Raw genomic sequence first — 26,715 nt, 5'->3', positions numbered from 1 at the left:
CTTTCCCTTCTCTCAGTAAAAAGCATCCGATCGCTCCTGGCTTGCTCTCTTTCCTACGATGCTGAGGAACATCAGGACAGCCTTCTTTGACCTCTTAGACTACAACTCCCAGAATTCCCCAGCTAGCGGCCATGCCGGCTGTCAATTCAGATAGCCGCGATCCCGCGCTCTAGCCACCGTATCTCAACACTTCTCGCGGATTCCTCCTCTCTATGGTTTGAAATAGAAATAACCGCTTCTATCACACTGCAGCTGCGCAGTAGCTCTGAACCGGCACGTGATGTCAAGAGACTTACAGTATTGGACAGAGGTAATTCGAGAACTTTTCTGGCTGGCCTCTTAGAGAAGGCATGGTTCCATCCGGGAAGTTTCTATGGTATCCAAGAAGGGAGTGAAACCAAAGGCACACTGGCGGAAGTGCTGCTTCCTCGTGCTTCCGGTTGGTACCTGGACCGAAGGTGAGTTTTGATAGCGATGAAAGCGGGAAGGCTGTTGAGGCGTTTATAGAAGTTTATGGCGAGGCTATCCTGCAAAAAATGGATGGAGCGGCGTCTTTTTGGTGCAGACGAGGCTGCAGGCACAAAAACTGAAAAAGGGGAAGATAGGGCAGGAAACACCAATAGGTTTGCTCACTTTCATTAGGGAAGCTAGTAAAAAGAGGCGCCTGTGGCCATAACCTAAGCTCCCTTCCCAATCTCTCCTTTTTGTATTCCCTCCACCATCGCCAGCAATAGCCGCAAAACGCGCTCATTCTGAGGGAAAAAAGCTTTGAGATCGGGCTTTCGTCTTTCTACTTCTGGTCTTTTTTTTATTTCATTTAATTTTTCCCAAGATAACAAAAACGTACAAAAGTAAGCCCAAATGTTGGAGATGTGGTTGTTTGGATGCTACTTACTATCATATTTGGTGGTCGTGTAAAAATATAAAAGCCTTTTGGATTAAGATATGGTGGAATATTCAAAGAATTTTTAGAAGGAGGGTAAAATTTACCCCACAATTGTTTTTGTTAGGTATTGTTACTGATTGTGATACTAAAGAGACCACATTGATGTTAAATTTAATTACAGCCACAAGGTTGTTAGTAGGGCAATGTTGGAAGAAGGAATCTTTGCCTACTTTGCAAGAGTGGTTTTTTAAAGTTGCTTATTTGGCGGAAATGGCAAAGATTTCGGCTTTCTTGAAGGATCAATCGCAGGAGAAGTATTTTGCGGTATGGAAAAAATGGATAGATTTTATACAATATAAGTTGGATATTAAAAAATATTATTTAGTTTTTCAATAACTTATATTTAAAATTTAAAACATCTTATAGATTTTATTCTTTTTTTATTTTTATCTTTTATTTTTATTATACTTTCTTTTATCTTTTTCTTTTTTCCTTTTCTTTATTCTTTTTTCTTTCAAGTATTATTCTTTTGGTATTTATGTTTTCTTATATATATATTATTGTTAATTATCTTATAATTTGTTTAATTAATGTATTTAGTATTTAGATTTATTCATGCTTTATATTTTTTTTTAAGATTTTTTGAAGAAATTTCAATTAAGCCTATGTTCAGCTCTGGGAAGGTCGGGGGAGGGAATGGGAGGGTTAGGGAGGTTTGGGGATGGGTTGTTTTGTTTTTGTAAAATTTCAAAAACTTAATAAAAAAAACGTACAAAAGTAGACGATTAAGAAAGAAAGTCCTTTCTATCAGGTGCTTACTGGTGTCAGAACCATCACAATTAAAATAAAGCATACTACATGACATACATTTAAAATATAAAATACCAGGTTAAAATATGTACAAATTAAATTAAATTTCTATCAGGTAAGTACCATCTTATTCTTCTCCCTCTTTGAGGCTTTTTATTCCCCATCTCTTTCTACTTCAAGAGTTGATATAATGGCTTTTTCTTCCCATGACACTGATTGGTTAGAGTGGGAAATGGGGCGTGAAGTGATTTATGCACTCACAAATTTTATTAGTCAAGATTACAAATAGAATTAGGTTATCAAAAGAGGTTTGTAAAATACTGAACATGTACAATTTTATTGATTTAGTGAATATGCCTTTACATATTTTTATGTTGATAGAATTACTAGCTTCTAATATTTGTGTTCTCCAGCTATAAAAAAGGAATTTACTTGAAGGTGTGATGGATCCTCTGCGGGCTCAGCAGCTGGCAGCTGAGCTGGAAGTGGAGATGATGGCTGATATGTACAACAGGTATTATAAGTACAAGATTTTTAAAAGCTATTTTAACTTTTTAACTCCATGAAAACCCTAACAGGTTATTATCCAAGTTGATGCCAAAATATCAAAAATTATTCAGATCCTTATAAGGAAACTCCAACTGTTTTTGAACTTTGATGATGGAAGCTGTTTTCTGCTAGGCAATGGTCAGTGCATGAAATACTGGAGCTCAGTGAGACCTCCATGCTTGTCACTCAGGTGAGATGACAGACTTAGGAGCTTTTAATTGTGACTGAGAAGGTGTGGGCTCTTCTACTTCTGCAGCCCTGGCAGTAAGTCAAATGACGAAATATAGCATAATATCAGAGAGTTTATGAGAAAAGGAAAAATATAATATGGAACTTTTTAATCTTTTGATGTTTAATAGTCATTATTCTATAATTTTATCATTTTAACCATAATTTAAATTTTTAGTTTTAATATTTTTCTGTGTTTTATTTGTCTGTTGTATTATTTTGTACACTGCCCTGAGGGTGGTAGGTGGTTTAGAAACATGAAGTATAAATAAATAAATAAATTGGAGCCGGTGAAATACCTAAGAAGCCTGGTGAGATAACTAAATAGCTCTGGGAGGCAAACAAAGCAGAGGGGAAGTCTAGATACAGTAATATTGCTAGTATGAGGCAAGAGCATTTATGGGCAATTTCCAGCCACAATGCCTTGAGTGTGGCAATAGCAGGAAGACTTGCATGCTGGAAGAAATAGAAATACTAGCATTACCAAGGAAAAAAGAAGAGTTCAGACAAACCGGCAGCTGTTGTTTCTTTTAGTTTCATCGTAGAACAGCGTAGTGTTTTACTCCGTTCCACTTCAGTCCAGGCAGGTTTCTTTTTTTGTCAGTACCTCTCCCAACAAAAAAACTGTATAAGTGGGGGTTTTATGTTTCATGTATATTGTAGGCCCCTTGCAATGACTGTGCAGTTTTCCAGGAATCTATGCTCCACTATTTGGGAATTATTGATTAGATACTTATAATAAAGACAGTGCTTGAGGCCTTTGAACTATGGTGCTGGAGAAGACTCCTGCGAGTCCCCTGGACTGCAAGGTGATCAAACCGGTCAGTCCTAGAGGAGATCAACCCCAACTGCTCTTTAGAAGGCCAGATCCTGAAGTTGAAACTCAAATTACTTTGGCCACCTAATGAGAAGGAAGGACTCACTGGAGAAGAGCCTAATGCTGGGAAAGATTGAGGCCAATAGAAGAAGAGGACGACAGAGAATGAGGTGGCTGGATGGTGTCACTGAACCAGTAGGCGTGAGCTTAAATGGACTCCAGAAGATGGTAGAGGACAGGAAGGCCTGGAGGAACATTGTCCATGGGGTCGCGGTGGGTCAGACACAACTTTGCAACTAACAACAATTAATGCTCAAATGGTTGTTAGAGGTAAAATTATAGAAAGAACTTAAAATTGAACCTGTAATTAGTGAAGATAGTTGAGTAATGAATGGATCAGTTGTAAAGGGTTATTGAGTTTGGGATACATGGTAACTAAAATATTTTTTGTATTAATATAGCTGTGTATTTATTATCACTGTTTTATTTAGTATTAGTATCTATTAACTTCCTGGAGTCCATAAAGGGTTTAGGTGGGGATAAATATCATAGATATGCCAAAATGGCACCTGCCTGAAAAGATGGTCTGGTCTGTTTTAATCCAAAATGTTTTTCTGGACAGATTAACAGATCAGTTTAGTAGTAATACTACTACTAAAGAAAATATTACTAAATAATATTTTCATTAAATGTTAAACAATGTGCTTAGCAATAATATGGATAAGAGAATTACACACAACACATAAATATTTGTTGGGAACGGTTTTGAGTCCCTAACTGTTGCATATGTTTTATGATGAAAAGTAAAAAGAATAGGTACAATGGTCCTTTTTAGGGTCATAGCCAACATGCAGGGGTTAGTGCGGGGGTAGGCAACCTTGGCTCTTTTATGACTCGTGGATTTCAACTCCCAGAATTCCTGAGCCAGCCATGCTCAATTCTGGGAGTTGAAGTCCACGAGTCATAAAAGAGCCAAGGTTGTCTACCCCTGGGTTAGTGAAAGACTTAGCTGCACTGTAGTTTCATTTGTACCCATTGGAGATGCAAAATTAAACAAACTAATGGATAAGCTAGTGTAGGAGTGGTTTCATTTTACAGCTGGAATCTAAAAAGGAGAGTTGACTATTGGTTAACTCCACCTCCTCTAAACTGGGTAAATTTACATACTTGATTATACATACATGGAATTGCAGTTTTTTAAAAGTATGTTTATGCTGGATATTTTGTATTTTTACTTGTTCTTTTTCCTGAGAAAAATTTAGGCTGTTTTTAAAACCATGTGTTCAAAGCAAAATTTTAACATTTTGCATTAAAATAATCTACATAAGAAGTGATGGGAAGCTTAGGGCTTTCAGTCTTGGATGAGAGATAAAGACTTGATGAATTTGAAATAGTGTACTAAAACGGCACCATAAGTTTGATTCCTAGTGTATGAATGAGCATAGTCTCACCATCTCAACCTGTCCCTTAATAGTGATTACAGCTTTCAGAGTTTTAAAAGAAGATAAAAACTAATATATCAAGACAGAAAAAGAAAAATCAAAAGAGAAAACTAGAAATGCAAGAAAGGAAAAAGTTTTTAAAAAGAGAAAGAAAAAAATACAAAGAAGTAGCTTCCAAACGCCTTTACGCCAGTTATAAATACAATTATAAATGTCCTTATTTCTCTAAAAATCACAACATGTCTGCCTTCTTTCTATCGTCTATCCTGTCTAATCATCAAAACCATAAATCATAAGTTCATTTTTTTCTGTTTTTTGCAATATGTCCATAAGCCAGAAATTAATATGGATAGTGGCTTTTCTCTAATCAAAGAAGACAATTTGGCCATCTTAGCAACTTCCTATCATCTTCATCAACCATTCTTCTCTCTTAGATTTTGCTAAATCTTTTCATCTTTGGGCATACATGTCCAGTTGCGAAACTGTCCAAATGTGATTTCCCTAAGACCAGCTTGGGACTACCTAGGCTACCGAATCTCGAAGAACGGCATAAAAATGGATCCTGGGAAGGTCTGAGTGATCCTAGAGTGGGAGCATCCACAAACGAGATGACAAACTTTCCTTGGTTTTGCTAACTTATATTGTCAGTTCATCCCCACGTTTGCTCAGATAGCCCTACCGATCATGAATTTACCGAAAATGAAAGGGGAAGCTAAACCCAGGCCCAGCCAATCCCTAAATTGATCATTGGAGTGCCAAGCTGCATTCAGAAGCTCAAATGTCTTTTCACCGCCGAACCAGTCCTAAAACACCCTGACCCAGATGAGTCCTTTGTAATACAAGCGGACGCCAGTGATATGGCCATGGGAGGGGTGTTGCTTCAGAAGAATGCAAAGGGAGAATTACAGACATGTGCTTACACCTCCCGCAAGCTCTCCGAGACTGAGTAATGATGGGCTATCTGGGAGAAGGAAGCCTATGTGGTTCGTTGGGCCCTCCTTACTTGGAGGCAATTCCTGGAGGGCATTAAAATCCTCTTCGAGGTTTGGATAGACCACAAAAACCTATAAGCATTGAAAGCTGGGAATCGAACCCTGGTCTCCCGCATGACAGGCAGGGATACTTACCACTATACTAATGAGGAGTTATCTGCTGCGGTTATCATATGCAAGAACAAAGTTCTATGACTTTTTTTTCCAACTCTCTGTCCATCAGTCCCACCTCTGTCTCCAATTTATTCAAAGGTACTTTCACAAAAAAAAAAATCTTTCAAAATTGGCTACATCCAAAATCTTTTAAGAAAGTAAGCTTATGTAAACTTTGTGTCCATATAGGCTGTATTATGGCTGTGAGCCACTCAATTCAACTGCAAAAACCTCAGTTCTTGTAGTCTATTCTTAAGCACCTGTCACAGCTACAGAGGGCAATCTGACAATTTCACCTTATATTCAGAAAAAGAACACTGGCCAAAATTTGGGGAATAGCCTCCAATCTTTGCCAATTTTGGTTCAAGCAAGTTAAAAGTGGGGGCAGGAATTTTGTACAGTACTTTCAGTCTTGCAAGATTGATGTCAGTCTTCCCAGGTTAATCAGATAGAAAACAGGGCTAGATGAATGAATGAACAATCTTGCAAGTCTAACAGTACAAACTTACCACCATCGCTTTTAATTGCTTGATGTTTTAGGGCAGATCTTTTCTAAGTTTCTTTCTCTGACTTTAAGCCACATGGAGCTCCTGTCTCTCTTCTCTTATTGTTTCCTAGGTAGCATCTTTTCTCCTCATTCCCCACAGTCATCCACCTATTCCATTACAACGTATCTCTAGTTACTATTATTGGTTAATAAATATAAAAATGCAAGATACTTGGGATTTTCCTCTTTTGCTTGTCTTTGCATATTCCTTAATTTCCTGGTTTCCATTGACCTTTCATAGGAATAGGCTTTTTATATGCTGACACAGGCTTCCTGTTTCCTGAGAAATGTATAAACATATGTATATGTTTATATCTGCAAACTAAGCAGACGTTCATGAATCTGTGGAAACATAAAAAACAAAAAACATAAAAAAACTTGAAAAACAAACATACAAATCAAAGGAATTGGCACTGACACACACAAGTAGTAACAGTTATATGGTAAAGGAATGTCTGGGAAGTCTAAATCTGGTGGTAACACTGAAAACTATGTTGGCCTCCCCTCAATCCCATCCACCTGCAACTTTTTCCATAACCATATTTATTATCCACTATTTGCATCGTATCCCCAAAGTATGTAAGTATCTGCTTATTCAATTCTTTATTTTTATTTACAGGTAGTCCTCAATTTACAACAGTTAATTTAGTGGCCATTCAAAGTTATAATGGCACTGAAAAAAAATGACTTATGACCATTTTGATGGCACAGTTGTTAGAATGCAGTACTGCAGGCTACTTACTTCTGCTGACTGCCGGCTGTCAGCAGTCTGGCAATTCGATTCTAACCGGCTCAAGGTTGACTCAGCCTTCCATTCTTCCGAGGTCAGTAAAATGAGGATCCATATAGTTGGGGGCAACATGTGGACTCTGTAAACCGCTTAGAGAGGTCCATAAAGCACTTATAAGTCTAAGTGCTATTGCTATGGCTATTTTTCACACTTACCACCACTGCAGCATCCCTGTGGTCACATGATCAAAATTGAGATGCTTGGCAACTGACTCATAGTTATAACGGTTGCAGTGTCCAGGGGTCATGTGATGATCCTTTGTGACTTTCTGACAGTCAATGGAGAATCCGGATTTACTTAACCGTGTTACTAACTTAACAACTGCAGTGGTTCACTTAACAACTGTGACAAGAAAGGTCGTAAAATGAGACAAAACTCAATTAACAATTGTCTCACTTAGCAACAGAAATTCAGGGCTCAATTGTAGTCGTAAGCGAAAGACTGCTATATTAACTTTATAAGGTTGCCTATCTATGCATTGATACTCTGGGCAACAAGAAATAAAAAATATCAACAGTCATATGAAAACCCAAGTTGGGGACCCCCATTAAAAATCTCAGAAGATACCAACGCCATAAATGCAGACTAGAACTTCAATAACTACAGTCTGGCCAAGCCTCTGAGTGAAGAGGCCATTCTTTACAGCCTTTTGAAAGGCTGTTCGGATTGGACCATCCATATGTTTTGCTGCTTATCATCCAGAGCAAGTGCCTATCATTATTTGGACCAGGACTAATTGACCAATGACTTTTGCATGCCATGGTGTTTTTAGTAATCATTTCCAAGCCATAATCTAAAGGTATCTATCTTCTTTCTCTTGATGTCATTTTTTTTTTACTGTACCTATCACTGGAAATATTGCTTTAACTATGCTGATATTTGTTATTGAAATCCTCCATAATGGTTTCTAAGTTTGCCATTTCTTTCTAGGAATAGTCTTAGGTTTTGTTTCTTGAGTACAATATCCCTCCATATCTGTTCTGAAGCCCCACAAAATGAAATTGATGGTTGCATTACTTTTTTTTTTGGAGCAAGCTGTATGTTCACTAAATATAAGTTGATGTTACAATTTTTTTTAAAAAAATCTTCTATAATTTGTTTTATTGCATTATTGTAAACATAACTAGTACATTGTATTAGTTGAGTACAAGTAGCTTTTGATTTACAACCGTTCATTTAGTGACTGTTCAAAGTTACAATGGCACTGAAAAAATAACTTGATGACCATTTCTCACACTTAACGACCATTGCAGCATCCACAGGGTCACGATCAAAATTTGAGCACTTGGCAGCTGGCATGTATTTATGATGCAGCAAGATGCATCAAACTATATGATAAAGGCTTCTGTCTGAAACTTACCATGTTTCCCTGAAAATAAACCCTACCCTGAAAATAAGCCCTACTTAAGACCCCACCCATTCCATTGCATCTGGTTGCACAAGGTGGGACAAGGCCTGTTTCTCGGCTGCAGAATGGAGGCCGGGGGCAACGCATGTGAGGCAGGTGTTGGGGTGTAGGAGACCTGGTTGTGGCTCTTTTATGACTCGTGGACTTCAACTCCCAGAATTCCTGAGCCAGCCAGTGTTGAACCAACAATCAAGAAATAATGCCGCAATCAAGGAACTACCAACAAGCTAACAGTAAACAGTAGCCTAATCAAGGAGCCACCAACTCCCACTAACACTGGCAGGGCAAGCCATTAGTGCAGGGGTAGGCAACCTTGGCTCTTTTATGATTCGTGGACTTCAACTCCCAGAATTCCTGAGCCAAACTGGCTCAGGAATTCTGGGAGTTGAAGTCCACGAGTCATAAAAGAGCCAAGGTTGCCTACTTCTGTCCTAAGGTAAGTGGGTAGGACCCCCCCCCCAAATAAGACCTGGTGCCTCTTGGAGGCAAAAAAAAGTATATAAGACCAGATCTTATTTTCAGAGACACACCGTAGTATAGTGCTTAATACTGTATTGTTATTTATTATTGTTTGTACATATTAAAGAAAAAAGAAAAAATAGCAGCAGAAAGAAAAAGGAAAAAGGCTATTTGGTTTCTAATTTCCCCTTTTTGTGCCTTTGCCATTTTGTGATGTTGATAAGTAGGCCCCCTTAATATTCATCCAGAGTTTTTGTTTTATGTTTTTCAACTATCTAAGTTTTACTTACTTGCAGCTAATAAATTGATATGGCTGCATGTTAGGGCTGTTCATTATTTTGGATCTGGAAGCAAAAAAAAATGCTTTTCCTTGGGACCTCATTTAAGTTTTTTTAATGTATTTGTTTTAGAATCCAAAGTAATGCACAGCTTGACCACACGTTCAAATTGTTGCTGTTTAGTCACAGTTTTAATTTCAACTGTTAATTGTTTCAGTTCTGCTTTTTATATGACATATTTGCTGAACAAGGTAAACAAATTTGAGGACAATACGCTTCCTTGTCTCATTTCTATTTTAAACATTCTTACAATAGCTTCTCCTTCATTGAAAAGATTACTCAACTGATAAATCGTATTCTGATTCATTAATATGAATCATTAATACATTCCATGTTCTGACATATTCCTCTTGTATTCTCATACTGTCTCCATTATTTTTCTTAACACTAGCTACCTGTATCTCTTTGCTGAGTTTGTAGGCATGTGCAAAATACTTCACTTGGATTTTTTTCATTCTTAAAACTTCACAATGCTCCCTGTCTTGAGCATAATGGATTCCCTGAAGCATTTGGGAAAATATTTCCAATCCAAAGCAGTAATTTTGCCCTTGAAGCAGGACATTTCATGAAATTTCATGTTTGAAACACTTAAAAATGGAAAGTTTTGCACATCTCTATTTTTTTTAAAAACATCCTTTTTTATTTGGCATTTGTCTTTCCATGTACAGATAAACCTCAACTTACAACCATTCATTTAATGACTTTTGGAAGTTATAACAGCACCGAAAAAAGTGACTTATAGCTGTTTTTCACACATACAACTGTTGCAGCATCCCCATGGTCATGTAATGAAAATTCAGTTGCTTGGCAACTGGCATGTGTTTATGACAGCTGCAATGTCCCAGGGTCATGTGATCACCTTTTGTGACCCCCCCCCCCCGACAAGCAAAGTCAATGGGGAAGCCAGATTCATTTAACAAGTATGTTATTAACTCAACATGTGCAGTGATTCACTTAACAATTATGACAAGAAAGGTTGTAAAATGGGGCAAAACTCATTTAACAACTGTCTTAGCAATGGAAATTTGGGGGCTCAATTGTGGTCGTAAAGCGAGGATTACCTATATGGCTGCTTTTTGTAAGAAGTTAAGTAAATATTTATTAGCTTGTGGGAATTTGGTAATTTCTGCATACTTTTACACGTCCCTGTTTTTAGCACTGTATAGGCCAGTGATGGCAAACCTTTTAGACACCGAGTGCCCAAACTGCAACCCAAAACCCACTTATGTATCACCGGGTGCCGGGTGGGTGTGGCCCACTCGGCGGGTGCAGCTACAGTGGGCTTGGCAGGCTGAGTGGGTGTGGCCACTGGATGGGTGTGGCTGCAGTAGTCATGGCAGATTGGGTGGGCATGCCCAGAGTGGGCGTGGCCACTTGATGTTGTTTATGGGGAGGGACACTTGTGGGAGCTGGGCAGGGTTGGGGGAGATCCAGGGGGTATCTGGCAGGTGGGATGGTGGGCTCCCCAATGGCGGCTCCAGGCTGGCTGGCCTTAGGCCAGTGATGGTGAACTTTTAGAGACCACATGTGCTGGGGCAATGGCGCGTGCCCACAGAGAAGGCTCCGCGTGCCACCTCTGGCACCCGTGCCACAGGTTCGCCATCACTGGTATAGGCAGATACACTTTGTTTGCAACTGCCTAAGCCTCATGTAGAGATGTTAGCATTAACTATCTCTTTTCCTGCAGCTTTAAAGGATTCAGTGGGCATTTCATTTGCATTTGATGTATTCCTGTTTGAAGCTATTCTAGCGGGTCACGTTCTTGTTGAGCTAGTTCCTAAATATATCCTCTCTCCCTTCAAATGTCTTTGTCAATTTACAGTCTCTTTTGTAAACGATCCCAGTGTAGTCTTTTCATCTTCCTTGAATCTCATTTTCCCATTCGGATATTTTCTATAAGTTTTGTTGAATATTTTACCCTAGCTGAAAAATTTCCCTTGATTTCTGATTTTTTTTTTCTGGCTGCTTTTCTATTTCTTGATACTCTCCTCTATTCACAATCTTAACTTTTTGTGCCTTCTTTGATACTGAATGTCTGTGTCCAGTCACCATACATCCTTATTTCCTTTCCTTGATCTTTCCTCAGCTATCATGACATCTTGTTCTGAAAGACGCTTGAATCTTTTCCTTGGTAAAATTTTTTTTTGGGGGGGGGGGTTGGTTTGCTTATTTGTTTTTGCTTTGGTTTCCATAGATTTAGTTTTGCATAATTTAAGTATACTAAATCTGTACCATGCACTGACCTTGTGTTTTTACTATATAGCCTCTAGATCATATTTTACCGATATACCTTTTTTTCTTTGGTTTTCTAAGTTTAACCCATTTGAATAGCAGTAATTCATGGTCTGTTTTACAACCTGCAACTGGAAGTGTCTGACTGACTGGATTGTGAATGGCAGCTAAAAGAAGATGGTAGTGATGGCAGAGAAGCGTTTGAAGAATTATTAATAAAATAAGAAACCTACCATATTTCAGCTACTGAGGCAAAATATGGATTTCTGAATGAAGTGCTGCTACTCACTCCATCATAGTGTCATGTGGATTAGAATATTAAGATGTGGTAAACTTAAGTTACTTAAGGTGCTTTGAGTCTGCAGTGTCCACTTTACAAAATTCAGTAATGAATTGATAGTTTCTGTACAAAAGTATAGTCTAGACTGTTTGTAGATTAAGAAGGGCTCGTTCTGTAATTTTGATTTTAAAGAAATCAAAGTTGCATCAGAGATTGTTAAACTCTTAGAGGAAACATTTTAGATACCATTAAGAGTTGTGGGCATGATGGTCTTTAAATGTTTTATGTTGTCAGAACAAAAGGCAGATGTAGACGTCTGAAAAAATGACTGTTTCCTCAAGTTCTTTTCTTCTTGCACTATCACAGAATGACCAATGCCTGCCATCGTAAATGTGTTCCTCCTCACTACAAGGAAGCTGAACTGTCAAAAGGGGAATCCGTGTGCCTGGATCGCTGTGTCTCCAAGTATTTGGACATTCATGAGCGCATGGGCAAGAAACTGACAGAACTCTCAATGCAGGATGAAGAACTGATGAAACGGATGCAGCAAGGGACTGGACCTGCCTGAAGTCCGGCTTCAGATTCTCCAACCTATCTCTACACCTTGTGTCTGGACTGGTGTTAATTCTTGTTTTTGCCAGTAAAACATCCATACTGTGTTTCCTCTACCAGCTGCTAATGGGGCTGGAGCTCTGCCTTCCCTTTTTAGGCCTAATAAATGATTATGCCTTGTGAAGGAAAACAAACTCATCTCTAGAACCCTTTTGTTAGCTTATCCTTTCTCATTGAACATTGGAAGCTGAACCTTTGGGTTTGCTTAGTGGGCTATTTTAACACATTATCTAGCTCCACAGACTTTCCCGGCTTGTTTCCATTCCCTTGGCACACTAACAGAAAAAAAGAAGCAGTTTATAATTTTTCATGCATCAGTTTTCATTTAGTGAGAACAGCGTTCTTTCTTAGGTATGTTCAGTATTTCAAATTCAAGACCAGGCAGGGTACTTGAGTAGCACCTGCTTTTACTTCCTTAGAGCAGTTGCTATGTTTTTTTTCCCTGAAATCTGTTTACAGTACTGTACACCCAACAGATTTGTAGACATGCTGTGTGCCTCTCCCCAGGTGTCCCCCTTTTGCTTTTGACGACAAAGAACTGCAGGCGTTTCTATTTAGAAAAGTGTTTCCCTGCCTTGGCAACTTTGAAAGAAGTGGCGTTCAACTCCCAGAATTCCCCAGCCAATATGATCATTGCTGGAATTCTGGAAGTTGAAGTCCACACCTTCAGGAAAATGCTGGTTTAGAATCATAAGAGCTGAGGGGTATTAAGGGCATTTCTAATGCATTCCCTCTCCTGCAGCATGTGGAACCATTTAATTTACTTCCATAGGGAATGGGAGTGGTGCATCATGTGATACAACAACTATCTCTTAGCTAATCTAGGTAGTCAGCCAAGCTAAATGGGAGGGAAACAATCCAATTTACCAGCCAATGTCAGGAATGGGGAGGGGTGGAATCTTCCCTTGCTCCAAATTTCAGATATGAGATGTTTCAGAAGCAGACTTTTCCACAAAGGAAAAGGAACATGCTGGCCTATGTGATAATGCCTGATAACATAATAGTTAAATGTTTAAGTAATTGGTATGAGCGAAGTATTTCCCGTGATTGGGCTCTTTGGTAAACTGGCTGCAGTTGCAACAGACAATCAGAAGGGGGAACTAAAGTCTGCAACTTTGAAGGTCCCAGGATTGCTTGGTTGGTTTGCAGATTTCAGAAAATAGGAACCCCAGTATGTGGAACTCTTACTGGACACAGGCAGAGACCAAGTACTGTACTGAGAATTGTACACTATTTGGTAAGTGATTTCTGATTCAACCACTTCTTCAAAGAAAGATTACTCAAATTATTAGCTGCTGGCTTCTTGGCTAAAATATAGCTGCTGTTCTTTGATGTTCTTATTGAACCAGCAATTTTTCGTCATCTCCTGGTAGCTTTTTATTAGAGTATACAAACAATTTCTCTGTAATTTGAAGCAGAGATCCTATTTCTCTTCATGTTGTCTTAATTTTGCTGGAAATAAGATGTGGCACGTTATTGCTTTCCAAAGAGCTTTTTGCCTCAAATGCACTTATAATTCATTAGCTGTTGAAGAATGCCTCTGTGTTTCTGCATTGTTGTGGGTGCTGCAGTCTCTAGTGTGACATTTATGAATATACAGGTGCTTTCAGAAGCCTGCCATGGGGCTCACTATGCATTCTCATCCCCCCCACCCCAATAGATTGACTGATATTTTTAAAAATGGTCTCTCAAAACAGCATTATTCTTTGCCTGCTTGGTGCTCCTTTCTGGGTCCCTAACGCACACACCCACTTTCATTTGGATTTCACAGCATATTTGTGGGTTGCGGAGGCTAAATTATGCCTGTTGTGGCTTGTAGGAGAAAAATGTGAAGGGGGAGGGAAAAACAGATGGAGGCCATGGGAGGAAGGTGGAAAAGCGTGGGTTGGTCCAGGATGGTGCGTTTGTGTGAGGGAGGGAGAAAAATAAAACCATGAAGAAAAAAAGAAAATGCAATTAAATAGAAAAATCAGTGGAAGAGGTCTGGGTAAAGGAGACCACGGGGAAGTGCAAGGAAAAAAATATGGCAGTAAAGTGTAGGTTTACATCTCATCTGCACATGTACACACACACACACACACACACAAGTGTGAAACAAACCTTGGTGATTGGTACTTTTTAAGGAGTGAGTTGAGCTGGTTAGCATTGATAGGCAGTAGAAGAAATGAGTTGGCTGGTGGAAGCAGAAGAACCATTTGCTTTTTTTCTTGCACTCTACGAAATGGAGGTTCTACGGAAGCAGAAAGCCATGGTTTTAGTGTTCGCTACCCCTCTATTTGGCGCAAATTATTATTTCTCCTTTAGCCTCACTATTGCCATTCTGTGTCAGCGCTCACAGCTATTTTTATTTTTTTTTAAGAAAACACCAAGTAGATCTCTAAGCCCCAAACCTTAGATATCTAACTAAGCACACTGCTATATCTTATGACCAGCAGGGGTCGGTGGTCAGCAAAGTCTTGTGAGCACTACTTTATCAAACAAACAAATAAATTTTAAGGTATGGCTAATTTTTTAATGAGTCTGGTTCATAATTGGGCCCTTTAGATTTCTTTTAGACGCGCTCTACCTTTTCTAATTAAATAGCAGTACTTAGCCAGAGGGTGATTTATTCAATTAGAGCTGCTTAAAGCAATTAGAAGTTATTTAAAACCACATGCTGGAAGTTATTTGGCAACCCTTGCTTGTGGTTTTATTTCTACCCAGGGTAGGAGGCTATGCTGCAGTTGCTTTCATGGATCCCTGCATGCACCCTGCGGGGGCTGGGGAGAGCAACCAGAGTTTAATAAACAGCAGCAACAGCAAAATTGCAAGACATTCACAGGATTTCATGATTGGGCCAAAGTGGGAGAAGGAAAGAAAAATGGGACTGATAACATGTTTCAAATAAGACCCGGAATTTGATTCCCAACAGTTCACTTCTATTCTTCAATTTAATTTCTCTGAGAGGAAAGTAAGTACTACAGATATTTATTTTATTTATTTATTTATTTATGAGACTTATATACCGCTTTAAGTGCAAGCACTCTCTAAGCGGTGTACACCAGTAAGCAATGTATGTGTGTGTGTGTGTGTGTATATATATATATATATATATATATATATATATATATATATATATTTACATTGCCCCCAACAATCTGGGTCCTCATTTTACCTACCCCGGAAGGATGGAAGGCTGAGTCAACCTTGAGCCGGTGAGATTTGAACCGCTGACCTGCTGAACACAGCTAAAGTGGCCTGCAGTATTGCACCCTAACTGCTGCGCCACCTCGACTTGCAATCATTTGTTTAGTGACTGTTTGAAGTTACAACAGCACTGAAAAAAGTGACTTATGACCGTAGTTCACATTTATGACTTGCAGCGTCCCACTTGGTCATGTGATCAGAATTCAGAAGCTTGGCAGCTGGAATGTGTTTATGATGGTTGCAATTTCCCGGAGTCATGTGACCCCCTTTGACGACCTCCTTACAAACAGTGGGGAAGCCAGGTTCACTTAACAATCGTGTTACTAACTTAATAACAGCAGTGATTCACTTAGCTATGGCAAGGTCATAAAATGGGGCAAAATTCACTTGTCTTGCTTAGCAACGTAAATTTTGGACTCGGCTGCATTTGTAAGTTGTACTCCAACTGTTAAAACTATTAGGAGTCAAAAACAGATGTTCATGCAGATGTTTGCCAATAGAGCCAGTACTGTTCCATATATCTATGTATCTTCCATAAACTTATTTTATAGCTACTTTACAAATATAAAATATAGAGTAAAATGCATATTGTATATTTTGCCCAGATCATGCAGGCCCTGGCTTCATACTGGCTATGTACAAACTGGTCCTATGTTATAGAACAAACTAAATTCTCATCTGCGTCTCAAGATTTTTACCCACTGCTGGCCCGAAATGCTTTCAATCCATGAACTAGCAGAAGACTCTGGCACGAAATTTGCCATCCTCATTGCCAATTCCTATCCTTGCTCTACTGTCTCAGTTTTCAAGGCCCAGCAGTCACCTGACTTCCTTCCAAACTAATGGGTAACAAAAGCAAACTATATATCATAGTTGTTACTGAACACTGTTGACTTAAGGGGAAAGCAGCACTTTAGTATGGCGCAGGAAAGCTTAAGATCGTCGTCATCTTGTGGGCTGGGAACAAGGTGAAGGTGACATCAAGAGGACACAGCAGAAAAAAGGATGATGCCAGGGCATATGTGTGCTGTTGTTAGATACAAGAGGGGAAATGTCCTTTCCTGCAGTAGAGGCAAGATGACTTTCAGATTATAGAGATTCCTTTTAGGGAATTTGCACAAGAATCTAATGTTTTTCTTCAGCAGGCTGGGGTGTCATCAGGAGACTTTTCCCCCCCAGTCTCTCATATATGTAATTGCTTTGTATTTTCCCAATTTGGCTTTGCCTCCTGTTTCATGGTTTCCTTATTTACATTTTTCCCCCCTCCAGGTCCATTTCTTATGGTGGCCTATTAATCCTAAGGGTATAAGCCTCACATAGGGACAGGGTGGCTCAGCATGTCCCGTTCAGTTTAAATCTGTGTTAGTGTTGATCCCCAAACCTTGTCAGCATTAGCTTTATGCTTGCCATGGTCATGTTAGCAGTACAAACCTGCATTTCCCTTATTAGGGGCTTTAATAGAAACTAGTCTCTTCTGCCACGGTTTCTAAATGGAAAGCAAATCCATGTTTCTTCTGCCAAGGGTAAAGCTGAACTTATGGCTCAAGCAGTCTATGCAATGTTAATAATAATAATAATAATAATAATAATAATAATAATAATAAACAATTGTCGATAAGAAAGACAAAAAAGTCTGGATAGTGGACGTGGCAGTGCCTGGAGACAGCAGAATAGACGAGAAAGAACTGGAGAAGATAACAAAATACAAAGACCTACAAATAGAAATAGAAAGACTGTGGCAAAAGCAAGCAAGGGTAGTACCAATAGTAATAGGCTCCTTGGGTGCAATCCCAAAACAACTGGAGCACCACTTGAACACCATTGGCATTGACAAATTCGCTATTAGTCAATTGCAAAAGGCGGCCTTACTAGGAACTGCTTCCATCCTGCGACGATATCTGTAATACCATCAAACATCCACATCTGCCTATCCCAGGTCCTGGGTAAGGACTCGATAGGTAGACAAAATGCCAAATCAGTCTGAACATCTGGCTGACTGCGATGATCCATAATAATAATAATAAAGTTGGAAGGGACCTTGGAGGTCATCTAGTCCAAACCCCCCGCTCAGGCAGGAAACCCTATATGATTTTAGATAAATGGCTGTCCAGTCTCTTCTTAAAAACTTCCAGTGTTGGAGAATTCACCACTTCTGGAGGCAGGTTGTTCCACTGGTTAATTGTTCTAACTGTCAGGAAGTTTCTCCTTAGTTCTACATTGCTTCTGTCCTTGATTAGTTTCCACCCATTGCTTCTTATCCTGCCTTCAGGTGCCTTGGAGAATAGCTTGACTCCCTCTTCTTTGTGGCAGCCCCTGAGATATTGGAACATTGCTATCATGTCCCACCCCTCGTCCTTCTCTTCATTTACAGATCAATTAAGCTTAGAGCCACATCTCTTGATTTTTTTCACCTATTATGGCATCGCCATTCTTTGTCCATCCCTTGACCTTAACCATCAAAATGCTTTTTCTGTATTGAGGGGCATGCAGTTTCTGGTTCACATTACTTCACTTGTTAACCACTTCTAAATCTCCAACCCTGTCTTTTAAATAATCAGATAGCCGAGTTGCTGCCCCTATTCAATTCAGTGAGAGAGAATTATTTCATAATTACTTGCTTATGTTCAGCAATCAGATCTTCCTTATATAGCACAGTATTTTCTCCTATGAAATTTTTCATGCTGCCCATTTAGGAATTTCAAGAACAAGATTAGGTGGAGAGAATTTCAGGCAGGATCTTATATACCTGATACACTGAAATTACCTGCAATGGGTTATATTTTTTGCACTCTGCTAAAGACTATGTATATGTTGCTTCTGACACAATCTCACATACATTGTTGTGAATAAAAAGGAGAAATGTAAATGAGATGTAGCTGCCTGTAAGGTGGATATGTGCCAGGTTTAAAAATGTTTTAAAGGTGTAGTAACCTAGATAGCATACTAAAAAGCAGAGACATCACCCTGCCAACAAAAGTGCGTATAGTCCAGGCCATGGTTTTCCCAGTTGCAATGTATGGCTGGTGAAAGTTGGACCATAAGAAAGGCTGAGCGCCAAAGAATTGAGGCCTTCGAACTATGGTGCTGGAGAAGACTCCTGCGAGTCCCTTGGACTGTAAGGAGTTCAAACCGGTCAGTCCTAGAAGAGATCAACCCCGACTGCTCCTTAGAAGGCCAGATCCTGAAGTTGAAACTCAAATACTTTGGCCACCTAATGAGAAGGAAGGACTCACTGGAGAAGGGCCTAATGCTGGGAAAGATTGAGGGCAATAGAAGAAGAGGACGACAGAGAATGAGATGGCTGGATGGAGTCACTGAAGCAGTAGGTGTGAACTTAAATGGACTCCAGAAGATGGTAGAGGACAGGAAAACCTGGAGGAATGTTGTCCATGGGGTCGCGATGGGTTGGACACGACTTCGCAATTAACAACAACAAACCTAGATAATTGGTAAACTAGGCATATTGGGTGGACTGTTCCCCAAATATTGTGCTTCATTGTATGCTATTCATAAATCTCAAAGCAACATGGATAAGGGAAGGGGGCAAATACAATAATCTATCTCTGGATTTCCCAAATTGTGAGGTGTGCCTGCCTTCGGGAGGAAAGTGCAGATAGAGGCCAGAGGAAGTGTGAAGATTTTTTTAATGTCTTTATTGAAATTAAAGTTTAATTGTATTGTTTTTATTGTTCATTTATATTCATTTGGGTGTTTGGATTTTTAGGGGAGATGGTCACATTAAGATTACACTAAAGGGAGGTATGATGGCAAAAGATTAAGAATCCCAGATCTAACAATTAGACAAATCAAATTACACAAAAACAACATTAAAACAGAAGATCACTGTTACAACTGCAGGACTGGATTGACCACTTAAAATAACACTTTTAAAGGAGAGATGGGAAATTGTTTATTTATTAGATTTATATTTTGCCTTTCATTTAAGAAAGGCAGTAGGCAAAGTGCTAGCTTCTATTTTTCCCAAACCTGTGAAGGTAGGATGGGTTGAGAGAGAAGAGTGCCTTCTCCAAAAGCATTCCCATTGGTTCAATGTTAATTTTCATCTGCTCCAAGTAGCTTGATCAATGGTCAGAAATGATAGTTATTGTAGTTCAGCAGCCACAAGTTCCCAAGTTACAAATTTAAGTGATAGAAAAAACAAATAAATGCCTAGATAAGACAAGCCATTTGTTAACCAATAACTGAAGCACAAACTAGCCAAACACATTTCAACTTGGCATGTTGTCTGAACCTAGTTTATAGTGTTGTTTGTAAGCCCAGTGTGTTCATAATTGCAGAAATGTGTGTAGATGGACTAAATTATAGTTAAGCTAATGATAACTAAATTTGTGGTGCAAACCCAGCTGTTCAGAAACACCTGAGTAATACATATACTGCACTTGCTAGCTATATCCTACATCGTGAAGCTTTCTGGATGTACCAGCATTATCTTTAATCAAAAATGTTTTTATAATGTATTGGAACACTAATGGAATATATATGCCAACATCTCCTTATCTCGGATAATCATAAGGCAATAAAAGCAGCCACTAAAACAAATAAGCAATGAAACAAATAACCATCTACTTAAAAAACAGAGCACAAATAAAAACCTTGAACTTGAGTGAAAAACAACACGAAAAACAAAAGCAATCTGTCTTCTGGGCTGTTAGCCTTTCGGGTGGCTATATTCTGCACTTCTGGGAGGTATAAGGTATAAGATGGCTGGCTATATACATTTTAAACAAATGAATACATTTCCACATTATACGGTATTGTACCCCTAATAGAAGAAGCAGCTCCTTGGCAAATCTTAATACTCAGGCAAGTGAAGATGTGGGGAAAGGCATTCCCTCAAACATAAGAGTCCCAAAAGATTTAGATGTAAGAATAGTATTAGCATTAACTCTGACTGGAAGCATAATGGAAGAAACCAAGCAATTCCTTTAAAACCAGCCATGATTCTGGTACCAAGCCACTGCTATATTTTGAATTAGCTTCAATTTGAATGTTTTCAAAAGTAACCCCAGATGAAGTACATGGCTGTACTCTAAAATATATGAATTCCTGCACTGTGATTAGTTCACAGCTCTACCACCTAGTGTGTGATTTTCCCCATCAAATTCTTATAGACTTCAACAGTGATCCAACAGCTGCACTTGATTCTGGTGACATGGAGAAATGCGTTTTACAATACTGTACCACTCTAGTGATCTCACCTAGCAGCTTCATATAGAGATTAGACTACCTAATAGGTGCGTGTTTATATAGAACATCTCCAATTTTTGGAATCAGCATTCACACCATCTCATAGCCACCCACTTTTACCATGCGTAGCTGGTGCAAAAAAAGATCTAGAATCAATAAAAACTGGTGAGAGACACAAGTGTGCTAGCAAGATGGCAGTTACCTTACTTCCCTTCCTAGTCAGGACTAGCAAGATTACTTCAGCCTAGAATCCTTACCTTACCTCCAGAACATCATCCATAGATAATTTCTCCAAGATGTTTGAAGCTGATTGCCTGTCGTTATCTCAGCATTTTGTCCGGAAAGCAACTGGTTGATTGCCTTTATACCTGAGTTCAAGGAAGTCCTTCTCTGAAGAGACTGTACTATCACTTTTCATAACACCCCCTTCCCCCGCCCCTGCTTAGATAACCCCCCATCTTTTCAAACCAGCCAGCCAAATTCTTCTGCTAGCTTTTGTAAGCCAAATGATTAAGACTGCATGTAGCGGAACAGATCGACTCAAGCATTTCTCTTCTTTTTCAGACCTTGCCGATTGAAACCAATGATCCCATATATCAGAAGTCCCCAACCTTTTGAGCACCAGGGACCAGTTCCATGGAGAGAGGTTTTTCCATGGCCCAGAGAGTGCATGGTTTTGTGTGTTGCCTGTATCTCACGGATGGGGTTTTGCTTGTTTGTGCGGCCCTGTTGCTGTCATGCCGTGGCCCGGTACTGATCCATGGACCAGGGGTTGGGGACCCCTGCCATATATGACTAGGAAATGCTTTTGATATCAATCTAGAAAGTCTTCAATTACAGTGTTAAATTCTGATTAGATACAATAAACCTTCTCAAAGAACAGAACAATTTATCAGAGCAGATGGCAAGAATTTCACTTCTATATCCACCAAGTAAAATGCTAACCAAATGCTAAGTGTTACCACCTGGAACCAGTCTGCTGGACAACACTTTGAGGATACCATGGTAGAGATAACATGTCATAGAATGAGCCAAACAGCTGGACCTAATTATCTAAACAGCTCTCAGAGGTTTTCACTATAACAGCATTAAGCAAACGGGTTAGTGAGAAACAATTACTTTGGGGGAAAGAAGGACACGATGCATTTATGTCTAGTTCTGTCTTCTGCTGCTGCTCTGGCTATTAGTACATAGGCACATGAATATAAATCTGGGGATTTTGCATTTCAAAATGATATTTCTGCACCACTGGGATACTGATTCTACATGTTACTCTAGGATTATATTTCTAATACTAAGCACCAGTCTTCCAAAAGATCTTAATATGCTGCCCATCTGCTACAACTGTTCGAAAACTGTGTTTAAACAAATAATAAATAGTTGAAAACTTTTGTATAAATAATCACATATCTATTTTATTTGGAAAAGATCTTCTATAGGACCCAACTATGTTCAATATCACATCAAAATAGAGCACTGGGCAGACATAGTCACTATCTTGGTGAGAGCAGCTTCATGTGGGATACAAATATTCTTTTAGGATTGAAGATTACTTGACACAGTTCATCTTGCAGCAAAAAGTCAGAATCTATAAGCAGTTGGGCACTATTGTCCAAGAAACACTGTCCATGAAAGCCTTCACCAATATTTTAGTCTAGTGGCAGTCTAGTTAGTCTACTTTTACGACTAACCAATTTTATTTTAAGGCATTAAGCTTTTTTGAGCTGCAGCTCACTTCAGCAGATGCATAAAGTATTCAAATTGCAGTAAGGTAAGCAGGGGAGAGGGAAGGAAAGGGAGGAAGAGAGAGGTCAGTTATGCACATCCACATAACATAGGAGACAGGTTACATGTAGCCTATCAAGTATTCATAGTCTCACCTGTATTCTGTTTCCTCAAAAAATTGGGAGGAGTCTGGTAGCACCTTTTCCAACTAATCAATTTTATTAAAAGGCACGAGCTTTCGTGAGCTACAGTCACTTCATCAGATGCACAGAGTGGCTCGAGTAGAAGACTTTCAAAAAATGAAGTTTTGTTGAACTGAATAAACAACACTAAGCAGGCTTCTTGGTTCAGTTTCCAACTGAGCTCATTGCATGAGCCCTAAATAGGCATAAAAATATAAAGCTCTGAAATAATATTTGTAGTTGAGGGATATTGCTAAGCAATTGGTGAATTATCCTTCTGCCTTAAAACACATCATATTTTAGCAGTCTCTTCAACTGAAGAGCCATAATATCTATACTTGTCTTATGGTCACTAAACACTTCCTCCATCTGTGCAGGCACACATACAATCATAAATGCTTTTAGCTTCCAAATAACATATCATTTAGACTGTACCATGCTGTTAACTTGCATTGGCCTATATGATTTCCCTAACTTTACAGTGCTACTAAAACTACCCTACAACAATTTAACATAGTTGCAACAAGTAGTTTCCCTCACATGAATAACTGCTAACATTGGATGTTCTTTGACACACTGTAGTTATTTATCCCACCCCCTCTATCCTGACTTCTGTTCCTTTACCTGTTCTTGCTACATGATAGACGTGAGCTCAGCTGCCTTAGCTAGTCTGGCAAGTTCAAGAGATAACCAGTTTAGAGAGTGTGTTTTGTGATGCACCCGAGGGCATAAGAATGTGAATAGGAAATTTAAAGTATTTTTTTTTTAAACCAGAATTCCGGTGTCTCTTTGTCTTTCTCAGTGTCTCTTTTATCTTTTTCAAAGTCTTTCAGTCCATTGGATCAAAACTACAAGGTCCTTGAAATGATACAAGAATTGGTATGTCACAACAAGTGATGGAGGAACACAAACCAAAGAGACATAAGAATGGGGAAAATCTAAGCAAATACTCTTGATGAGAGGACAGTAATTTCACAGCAAGAGCTCACAGTAGGAGCTGTGGATATATACGGCTTAGAACATCAAACAATATTCTTAGAATTCTTTGTCACAGGACATATGTCATTCTTATCCTCTTTTCTCGGAAAGTAATTTTTAACTAGACTCTAGAAGAAGGGGAGCTAGAAAAACAAGAAAAATCTATCTATATGTGAGCTAGTGTTTTATTTTGCAAACCATTTCATTTTTAAAAATTATGGACTGCCACTGATTTGTAAGACACTTTTGGCAAAATATTGTTTTGTTGCCCCCTCCCCTTAAGAATTTTATAGGTAGTCTTTGGTTAACAACTGCCCTATTTAATGGCTGTTTGAAGTTAAGATGGTGCTGAAAAAGTAACTATTATGACTCATCCTTGAACTTATGACCGTCAGTGTCCCACAAGCACGACTGCCATTTGCCGCCAGCTTCTGACAAGCAGTCGGTGGAGAAATCAGCAATAAGTCACAAGTCACAGTCATCTGATGTCTCACTTAACAATCACAGGTGACTTGCTTAATGGCCATGATGGAACTGATGCTGTAAGTCCAGTGTAGCCACATAATGTTTCATTTAGTAATTCCTTCCCTTGATGAAGGAGTTGTCAGTCCCAAGTGTGTTTGTTAAGTGAGGAAGGTTACCTGCATTTGCTACTCTTTTAACTTGAGACAACAGGCCAGTGATTATGATTAGACATGAAGTTTGGAATAAGCTTTAATTCAGAAAACCAATGGGAAGTGTTGTTTTGTTTGCTTTGTAGATGATGATTCTGCACAGCTTGTGTTTATTACAATGAACTATCTGGAACCGCAGCAATATGCATACCTGAAGAGTTAGCTGCACTGATAGCTTCAGATAGCACTCCTTTTGGAAGAAGTGAAATCTGATGTTTCTGAGCACACAATTGGTGTTCAGAATGGAGAACTGATTTTTAAAACTCATTCTGGTGTCCCATATTATGGTACTTTTGTGCATGCACAACTTGCATACCTGCTTGCAGAGATCCTGATCACACTACCCTATGGTAAATAGCGTGAAAAATATTTTTTGAATTAATGTCAGCTCATTCTGCACTCCATTGTAGTAGTGCTGAAGGCATGAAGAAAAGGAGAAACATAATTATTTTTTTTTTAAATCCTGGAGCAAGCCCAAGCAGCCCAGACACTTTGAAACCTATTGTCATGGATTAGCTCAGCTGAATCAATTGATAGAAGATGGGCTTTAAGGCAATATCACAATTCTTCGTGTTTTCTTCTATTTTCTCTGTTTCTTAGACTACCCCCCCCCCCCAAACATGTTTTGCACGGCTCTGTAAGCATCACGGCACCATGGGACATACATTTCTGCACTTGTGTTATAATAGCAACGTTTATATCGTTACGCCCCTTGTGCTTGTATTTGCTTATAACGGGGTAGAGAAACAAGCCTGTTTCTCTCCTTTCTCTGGTTCCGTCGTTTATGGTGAGGGAGCCCGCGACAACTTTAGACATTGTTGCTGCAAAGGATCCACCTGTGAACTGAAGGCTCTCCCTCACCTCCCCCACCCCCAAACGAAGTTTCCCTATTGGTTACTGAGCCAGGCCGGGACGAAAGCGATCGAAACTGGAGTCCAGCGGAGCCGAAATGCCTGGGCGAACGAACCGGCAACCTTTTAAGAGAAGACCACCTCTCTGCATTGCTGCGCGTGTACTTTTTCACTCCCCCCCCTCGCGATCTCGCCCCAAGTCCCACGTTCTTTTCGGAGGGATCCCCAAACCCGCACCGATGACCTTATAAAGTCACAGGCGGACGAGCCTCTCGAGTCCTCTCGCCCCCCCCCTCCCGTTTTCACAGCAGCAAGAAACACTTCCTACCCGGGACACACCGCGCGGAACACGCGCTTCTCTTTCTCCAGGTTGAGCGGACCCTGCAGCTGGCAGGCGAGCCGGAGCGCAGAGGTGGCGCCGCCAGCGGGCTCCGGAATCGGTTGAGCCGCCTCCTTCTCCGCGGCTCGCAGGGGAGGTTCCGGCCGCCCGAGCCCGGGGCAGCCGGTTGGCAACAACGCCTTGAGGGGGAAAAGGCGCGCCTTCATTTCAGCCCGCCACTTTCAGCTGGAGCCGAAAGTGAGTTGGTTAACTTGGGGGGCAGTTTGGCAAAGCGGGGCTGGAAGGAAGGAAGGCTTATATAGGGGCAGCGGGGGCCGAGGGATGTAGGCGATCGGGGGTTGCCCGAAAAGCCCTCTTTGTATGGCTTCACTCCCTTACTAGGCAGGGTTCTGGCTTCCACGTGGCAGCGGCCGCGGCTCCCTCCAGTTCGGGCTGCCACTTAGGCGGCCGAGAGCGAGCCCTGCCAGCCATATTTTGACGCGCCCTCTCCCGGCGTTTTGGATTTGCTCGAGTTGGGAAATGAGGTAGTCTCTCATTTCCCAACTCGAGCAAGACAAAAAAAGCGGGGAGAAGAAGGGGATGAGGGGGTTTTTTTTTGGGGGGGGGGGGAGGTTGCAAATCTCCCGAGTGGGGAAGGGAGGGGACGAGTTGAAACGAAAGATTCCGGCGTGGCGATTATAACGCATTGGAGGATGTGAAGAACTGCCTCCCCCGCCCCCCCCGCAGATTTTGGGATGTCCCTAAGGATACTAAAACAGGATCACAGGAAAGGGGTGGGAAGCAACTTACAGGATTGCTTAGGCTGGAGTAAACCCGCTTAGGCTGGAGTGCATACTGTGGGAGCAAAAATCTCTTGTATGGCTTGGCATTCAGAGGGAGCCAAGAGGGTCTCAGGCCTCAAACTTTTCTTGAGCTGTGCTTCCCCTCCAGCTTTTAAAGATCTCTGAGCAGTTGGCAGAAAGAATTTGGGCTAATATTGGATCTGCATAATTGGTAAGGGACTTGTAGATATCTAAAGAGCACCTTTA

At 40.1% G+C, this 26,715-nt stretch overlaps 3 protein-coding genes across 5 annotated transcripts in view; 2 read left to right on the top strand and 1 right to left on the bottom strand.

The window, feature by feature from the left end:
* Positions 1-25,790, bottom strand: part of SMTNL1 (smoothelin like 1) — a 56,562-nt gene extending 30,772 nt beyond the window's left edge. Inside the window, exon 1 of the mRNA XM_039341194.1 lies at positions 25,676-25,790. The gene's annotated coding sequence lies outside the window, so the exon portion shown is untranslated. The remainder of the gene's footprint in view (positions 1-25,675) is intronic.
* Positions 305-12,677, top strand: TIMM10 (translocase of inner mitochondrial membrane 10). Of its 2 annotated transcripts, none has more exons than XM_039341195.1 (3): positions 305-458; positions 2,110-2,210; positions 12,298-12,677. In XM_039341195.1, exons 2-3 carry the CDS (start codon positions 2,140-2,142, stop codon positions 12,497-12,499), a joined length of 273 nt encoding a protein of 90 aa, XP_039197129.1. In that variant the 5' UTR covers positions 305-458; positions 2,110-2,139; the 3' UTR covers positions 12,500-12,677. The 2 variants fall into 2 exon arrangements, with proteins under 2 accessions (XP_039197129.1, XP_039197130.1); XM_039341196.1 differs by lacking the exon at positions 305-458 and adding an exon at positions 486-851.
* SLC43A1 (solute carrier family 43 member 1) overlaps positions 25,723-26,715 on the top strand; it is a 44,507-nt gene continuing 43,514 nt past the window's right edge. The window contains exon 1 of one of the 2 annotated variants that reach the window (XM_039341191.1): positions 25,723-25,924. The gene's annotated coding sequence lies outside the window, so the exon portion shown is untranslated. Of the gene's footprint in view, positions 25,925-26,488; positions 26,681-26,715 lie in introns of those variants that run through there. The other variant, XM_039341192.1, reaches the window with a different exon arrangement.

The sequence above is a fragment of the Crotalus tigris genome, unplaced genomic scaffold (assembly GCF_016545835.1).
Source record: "Crotalus tigris isolate CLP2741 ecotype Arizona unplaced genomic scaffold, ASM1654583v1 scf7180000017764.6130737, whole genome shotgun sequence".
NCBI lineage: Eukaryota > Metazoa > Chordata > Lepidosauria > Squamata > Viperidae > Crotalus > Crotalus tigris.
The sequence above is the reverse complement of the archived record's forward strand: the minus strand, read 5'-3'. Positions and strand labels throughout refer to the sequence as shown.